Source organism: Sphaerodactylus townsendi, linkage group LG12, assembly GCF_021028975.2.
Source record: "Sphaerodactylus townsendi isolate TG3544 linkage group LG12, MPM_Stown_v2.3, whole genome shotgun sequence".
Lineage (NCBI taxonomy): Eukaryota > Metazoa > Chordata > Lepidosauria > Squamata > Sphaerodactylidae > Sphaerodactylus > Sphaerodactylus townsendi.
In genome coordinates this window covers 14,240,815-14,248,182 of record NC_059436.1, presented here as the reverse complement: position 1 = coordinate 14,248,182, position 7,368 = coordinate 14,240,815, and the positions used below count along the sequence as shown (strand labels likewise).

At 44.9% G+C, this 7,368-nt stretch overlaps 1 protein-coding gene across 1 annotated transcript; it reads right to left on the bottom strand.

Annotated features, from left to right (window-relative positions):
- Positions 1–469: 469 nt before the first annotated feature.
- LOC125442060 (transmembrane protein 45B-like) lies at positions 470–7,084 on the bottom strand. The gene is made up of 5 exons (XM_048513181.1): positions 6,901–7,084; positions 5,400–5,612; positions 2,744–2,928; positions 2,032–2,177; positions 470–1,007 (listed from the first exon to the last, which is right to left on the bottom strand). The coding sequence occupies exons 1-5, from the start codon at positions 7,082–7,084 to the stop codon at positions 878–880; spliced, it is 858 nt and encodes a 285-aa protein (XP_048369138.1). The 3' UTR covers positions 470–877.
- Positions 7,085–7,368: the final 284 nt, after the last annotated feature.

Genomic DNA, 7,368 nt, shown 5'->3' with positions numbered 1-7,368 from the left:
TCACGTTACCATACAGTCTACCTTCCAAAGCATCAATTTGCTCCATGAGAACTTGCCATGGAATGATGCTATTGCTACAGTAAAGGGAAGTCACATATGACTGTGAAAAGCATCTTTGCCTTTTGATCTCCTGGAGGACAGGAAACTATGCAGAGGTGCTAGGATGAAACTTCAAAGGCCTAAGTTACCTCATGCCCTGAACAGAGTTTTCCTAAGAAGGGGAAAACAAAGGTTTTGGAATTCCATCTTGAGACATGGACAGAGAAGCATCTCTGGGCCATGGGTTCCCGAAATGGGGACAAAGAACCAAAAGTAATGTAACCAGTTGAGCAATCTCTTACTGCATTTGTTTTATTTGTTTTATTTCTGTTTTTCAATAAAAATCGTTGAGACCTCAGCTGGTTGGAGTTATTGGAGAAAAGAACTCAGGTTTTACTGAAACAAGCGTGGCTCTCCCAGGCTTGCTTTCATGATAGAACTGATCTCTATAGTTTGGAGATGAGCCGTAATTCCAGGGGATCCCCAGGTCCCACCTGAAGGCGGGCATCCCTAACTTGAGACCTAAATAAGAATAAAGTAATTGTCTCAAGAATGTGTTTCGGGACGGCTCAACAGAATCAAGATGCAGATATTGAAAAGGCCCCTTTCCGGTCCTGACTGATTTGGTCTCACATGGCAGAGACCTTTCCAGTGATGTCTAAAACCAGACTTGTTCATATGAGAGAAGTCACTGAAGTGAGAGATACTCTCCTTTCACATGTGACCTTGATCTTTCGTATTATGGAAAGATTACACTTTCTGTAAAATGGCAACTAAAATCCTGTGGATTTCAAAAATCTGAAGAGTAGGGACAGTGTGCTCTGAAACATTGAATTCTTCATTTTTCCTGTGAGAGATGCTCTGGAAGAAGGACAGGATCCAAGGTTTGGTTGGCCTTTCGTAAGCAACATCCCAAGTCAAGTTCCACGTCGATGCTCTCCACATTTACAGGACATCCATTAGAGCAGCTGCAGAAATTCAAAATGCATAAAGCTCTGTTTACAGGTTTAACATTAGCAAAAAATAATCACAAACCCCTGAAAAAGTCTCCTTCCCCCTTTGTCCTCCTTCTCATTTACCTGGATGAAGATTGAACTGTAAATTTATCAAGATTAAATATCTTCAACAAGGTTAATATTTAATGATCAGGAATATTGTTTCTTCTGGATAATTGATATCAAAGAGATTCACGCGTATTAGACACAATCTTTAAAATTATTTTAATTGTTATTGTTAAAATGGAAAAGCTCAAAATGCTGATAAAAATTCTAGCAGAATTTCCGTTTCAGCTAAAGATTTTATTTGGGCAAGACCAGAGGGGTAATATACCCTACTTCTTAGTGCAGATCGCCTGGATCAGGTGTGCTTTATATCTGCTCAAAAGAGAAAAAGCTGGCAGGCAACTTCCCAGAATGCACAGCAACAAAACAGGCTGGTGTGCATAATGGTGGATCGGTCCAGATAGGAGGAGGGTAGCCACAATGGGGAAGGGGGGCGGGAGCACTAGGGGAAGGTATTGCAAACAGTAAAACCCCAGCACAAGGCAAAGATTGAGAATCGGCTGATCATCAAACATGTGGTAAGTATTGCATGCATAAACAGCCTGAGTTTTCCCATAAGGAATTCAAAGGAAAATAATAACAATAATAACTTCTCTTGTGTAGCATACACTCATACAGATCGCCTCTCCGCACCCAAAGCACCTTTTTATGGTTGTTGTGGGCTTTCTGGGCTGTGTGGCTGTGGTCTGGTAGATCTTGTTCCTAACGTTTCACCTGCATCTGTTAGGAACAAGATCTACCAGACCACCGCCACACAGCCCAGAAAGCCCACAACAACCAGTTGAGTCCGGCCATGAAAGCCTTCGACAATACACCTTTTTATGATTATGCAATCAGCCATTGCTAGCCAATCACGACTTGGTACTGCCATAGGAGGCGCTCTGATTGATCTTGCATCTGGCCCCTTTCGCACTTAGAGATGATCACTCACCAGCGACTGGTGGAACTATTCACAGCCATGACAAGTAGACCAACTGCATAGTGCCAGAAGAAGCACATGGTCAGGAAGTTCTTGTTGTCATCATCTGCTTGGCTCCAGCCTGGACCTCCCCATGGTGGATGCAGGACAAACCCAATCTGATGGAAAGAAATCAGGAGACGGCAATCATTGTTCAGACACGCAGCGTTTACAGAGGACTTGATTGGAATCACATAAGGCCAGCCCTTGCTCCCATCCCTGTAAACTAAAATTAACAAAAGAACAAGAAATCTGGGAAAGATGAACTGTAGAGAGACTGGAGATAATTGTCTCCAAATGCCCAATCTCCTACAAGGGATACACTCCAAATAATGTATTGGGACATTTTTATTCCACTTTCCCCGACACTCTGTTCTGGCCAAGTGCAAGGCACCTGATTTTAGTTTGCTTAGGGAACAGAATTACCAGCCACATCCCAGAAAGAAGAACAGCAGAATCTACCCTCTCTTGGGAGAAACTGATTGGAAGGACATACATAACGCCCAAGACAGCAACTCATGGAGAGAGCAGTCTCAGGGCTGGGCTCATGGGGGAAGCTAGTGGTTTATTTCCCCTGGCATACTAAACCAATCTCTTAGCAATGACTGCCTGAAGGGTCTCTTGGCCATGGGCTCTCATTATCTTTCCTCCTACATCATTTTCCTTAGATGCAAAGGGTACTAACCTGCCAAAACCAGGATCCCTGCAAAATGAAAAGACTGGCTCGGAGGAGTTCTAGGAGAGTGTGATCTCTCAGAAAGGCTTCCAGCAGGCTTCCCAGGGCAGCTCCAAATATAGCAATGCTCAACAGAGAGTACAGGTGTTCAGTCAGCACCTCGCCTTGGTAGTCATGGAAATAGAACAGGAAGCCTGGCAAAATCCAAAACAGAGTGGCTGGTGATTCAGGATCATTTTCAGAACTGGACTGTGAAGGGTTCTTTCACCAATAAGGGGGATCTGCCTGTATATTAAACAGAGGTTTTCCTCCACTTTGTATTTGTGCAGCCAAAGGAATTTTCAGTACATCTGCTTTGGTGGGGGGAATATTAAGTGACTGTGATCCATTTTTAGATTGTGCTTCTCAGCCTGTGAAGGTAGAAAATAATATTTTGCCAGTATTTCCTTAGTTTCTCATTCAGCATATCTTATCCCTGTCTTGCTCTGTCTGCGTAAATCTAATCAGAGCTTCTGGTCATTGAGAAAGATTTACAATGTGGCTTTCGGAGCTTCAAAAAGCATTTAAGCACAAAACGTCGAGGAATATCCGGAGATTGGCTCATGATTACCAGCACTGACTTGGACATTGCACAGCATCATTTGAAGGATATCTACCTGGGTTGTTGTTGTTGTCAATAAGTAAAGGGAAATACAACAGCATTACATACAAAGAGAGCTTGGGACAGAAACAAGATTGGAAAATAAATTCCTTTTTTTGTTTTGCTAAGCCATAAGTACCCCCAACTATGCATGCGGTTCAGAAGACAGAGTTAAGGTGCTCTCTTGTTATTTTTATTTATTTTATTTATTTTATTTATTTATTAGATTTATAAGCTGCCTCACCCCCGAAGGGCTCGAGGCGGTTCACAATATGGCTGTTCTCTTAAGACAGCAAATCAGCAAGTCATTACAAGAATACAACTTAAACCCATTAAAAAACTTAAGCACAATCAGCAAATGTCACATATTTGTTTGTGACCAGTTTGTCCCCACATCAAAAGGATCTGAAACTATGTCTTCAATCTGCATTCAGAACAGTTGTGTATAGGCCAGCAATGGCAAACCTTTTGGGCTCGGGATGTCGAATGTCTAACCTAACTCTGCTGGCATGTCACCCTCTCCTCCCTCGAGTGCAAGAAAAACAATTCTTTACTTATTTATTTATTTTTAAATGCATTGTCTTTGGAAAGCAGGCACTAGCTCTCTGGTCCCCTGCCCCCCCGCCCCCAGGCAGTGTTGGGATTCAGCAGGTTCGCACCACTTCGGCAGAACCAGTTGTTAAAATAGTGTTTGTAAACAACCAGTTGTTAAATTATTTGAATCCCACCACTGGAACCGGTTGTTAAATTATTTTAATCCCACCACTGCCCCCATGGGTCTAACACTGAGCACACTCCAGAGGTGGAAGACTCCTTGTGATTGTGATGGTAGAAATAAGCAAAGCTTCCACACTGGTAGCCAGTCATGTTCATGCTACCATTTCACAACAGAAAGAATAGATTTGTCATTTGCCACAATCTTTAATCTCACAAATTTAAACAATAATGTTGATCAGTTTAGAAAGATCTACACTGCTGCATAACCCAAAAACAAATGGAGCACTTCCCAGAAGTCAACACAAAACAAATTAAAAAATGGGTGCTGTGTGGTTTCCGGGCTGTATGGCCGTGTTCTAGCAGCATTCTCTCCTGATGTTTCGCCTGCATCTGTGGCTGGCATCTTCAGAGGATCTGATGTTGGGAAAGCAAGTGGAGTATATATCTGTTGGAGTGTCCAGGGTGGGTGGAGAAACCTTGTCTGTGAGTAAGGAAGAAGTAAATCTCAGGTCAATAGTTGAGGGTTCTGAATAGAAGCATGAGTAATAATGAAGACTATAGTACGGGTGTAACATTGGAGATAGCAAGGTCATTGGTAGGAGCATCCGAACAGAAGCTTTATCCCGGCCTTTGCTACTTTTGGTCTATAGTCATCCTGTGTTTGTGTGGAGCTGGTTAGATACCGTCTTGACGAAGGAGCCAAGTATTACAGCAAGGCTCCAACCCAGCTCCACATGTACCTGGCTACAGGATGACTATAGCCAAAAGCAACAAAGCGCTGGTGGATACTTCTATTCAGATGCTCTTACTTCAGTGACCTTTAAGCTATCTCCAGTGTTACGTTCTATGCTATAGTCTTCATTGTTACTCAAGTACTTCTATTCAGATTTTCCCTCAACTATTGACTTGGGTTGCCTTCTTTGTTAATTACAGACAAGGTTTCTCCACCCACCCTGGACACTCCAACAGATATATACTCCACTTGCTTTCCCAACATCAGACCCTCTGAAGATGCCAGCCACAGATGCAGGCGAAACGTCAGGAGAGAATGCTGCTAGAACACGGCCATACAGCCCGGAAACCACACAGCACCCAAGTGATTCCGGCCGTGAAAGCCTTCGACAATAAATTAAAAAATGCCCAGGCTACTAAAAAAATGGCCAGATTTCAGTTGTTGATGGAGATGGCTGGGACGATCAAGGCTAAATGCTGATCCTGACTTGGGGACATTTGCTCTCCTCCTTCATCACCTGTCCCTATTCCATTTAATACTTGGTTTAATACTTCTAACCACAATGTGTTACTAACCTTCCGCAAACAATGCCACAGCCACCAGGAGGCGATCCAGTCCCACTGGCAACTTGAGTGGTGTATAGGAAAGAACATCGACCACCCCGGAAAAACCATAGAACAAGTACATGGTCATATGTTGCCAGTTCATTAGCTTTACCCAGCTCCGAGTCCCTTCATCGTAGAGAGACAGGTGGGGTCCGTTAGGGACAAACTGCTCTCCCAGTATCCCTGAAAAACAGAAAATGTTTAAGAAAAGGAAGGAAGGAAGGAAGGAAGGAAGGAAGGAAGGAAGGAAGGAAGGAAGGAAGGAAGGAAGGAAGGAAGGAAGGAAGGAAGGAAGGAAGGAAGGAAGGAAGGTAGGTAGGTAGGTAGGTAGGTAGGTAGGTAGGTAGGTAGGTAGGTAGGTAGGTAGGTGGAAAACATCTTTTAGTGGACACAAGAAAAAGTAGTGAGAGAGAGATTTGACAGCACAGTTCTTAAGAAATTGTCATGGCATTCAAATTGTACGCTTGTTGAGAACTTGGGAAATTGGGAACTTTGGATAAGGTACACTGGTGTAAATAGGGATTTCAAATTTATTCCTATGGAGTATTTATGAAAAACTTATTAAAGAGTGGACGTCAAAGCTAATTTAAAATTACAATAAAGATAAAACATTTTTGAAAATCCCAACAATATGACATTACATTACTGTTAACCTTCCCGCTAAAAAAACCCCTCAACCATCCCCAGGGGCTGCTCCAAATCTCCATTAATTTCCCATCTTGAAGCTAGTAACCTTTGGCCGCTTTTCAAGACGGTGCTCTACTTCAGCAAGAATTCTTGCCGGCGCGGCATGTGGAGGCCGCTTCGTGACGCAAGTGTGCGAAAGGCCGCAGGAGAGGCCGGGCGGGATCACAGGCAGCCCAGCATGGAGCCGCTTCTGCCCCCTTCCCTGTGGGCCTCTCCTTGTCGCCGTGGTTCCTGCCAGCTGGCCGGAAGCCCCTGGCCTTCACACGCTGTCCCCTCCCACCTCCAGGGCCGGAGGCTGCGGTGAGGGAGGGCTCTCGGGAGGCTGTGCAGCAGGCCGGCCAACGGGGACAAGGTGAGTGGGAAAGGGAAGGGGAGTCAGGCTGCAGCCCTTCAGTGCTGTTCGCACCGTGCCGCCGGGAACATGCTGTTGGGGCAAAAACAACCCTTTAAAGGGTTGTTTTTTAGGGTGACCTGACGCCGCCCTGGGGGAGGGGGAGCCTGTGCAAATGGCTCCCTGGGAACGGCGTTTTTGCCGTCCCCAGGGCGCCATAAAAGGGCCGTGCGGAAACGGCCTTTACAAAGGGTGAGTTACAGTGGTGTAGCACCAAGGGGATGGGGGGTGCATGATGCACTGAGTGCATGCTGGTGCGGTGTGTGTGTGGCTGGGGTGTGGCAGGGGCGTTCCAGGTCAGGCAGGGGCACGGCAGGGGTGCAGGGCGCACGAGTGCCCTGAGCGCAGTGCCCCCTTGCTCCGGCCCTGGTGAGTTATGCCACAGAAACTTACCTCCTAGAGCAAAGAAGACTTTGACAGTTCCTTCTGTGATATCCATGCACTGGATCCAACGGCTGGCCTGGTTATCTGCATTCAGTTTTTGAAGCACATACTTCATTGGGTATTTGACAGACCACCATAGCCCAAACATCAGGAAAAAGCTGCCCTGAAGGGCGGCACACAGGAAGCTTGCCATCGTTGTTCTAGATACTTGAGCCCTAACAACAACCATAATGTAAAATCATCATTTTAATCTGCTTATAAACACAAGGAATGCAAAATTCTCCTCACAGAATTGTTGTGAAAATAAAATGGAGGAGAAGGGAGCTATGTGAGCTGCTTTGGGTCCCTACTGCAGGGAGTAAATCAGGAAAATAAATAAATGTATCTATAAGAAAAGGGTACATGCCCCTCAAAAAACCTCTGTGGTTCCTTTAAAATTTACCTTCTTTCTTTCTATGTGTCACCATGATTCCAGGT

Excerpts from the sequence above, each read along its gene's own strand:
- LOC125442060 (XM_048513181.1), bottom strand. The coding sequence starts at position 7,084 with ATGGCAAGCTTCCTGTGTGCCGCCCTTCAGGGCAGCTTTTTCCTGATG. Across the intron at positions 2,929-5,399 it reads TGTGGCATTGTTTGCGGAAG|GCTTCCTGTTCTATTTCCAT; the intron begins GTTAGTAACACA and ends GGATTTTGCCAG. Across the intron at positions 1,008-2,031 it reads AATAGTTCCACCAGTCGCTG|CTGCTCTAATGGATGTCCTG; the intron begins GTGAGTGATCAT and ends GAATTTCTGCAG.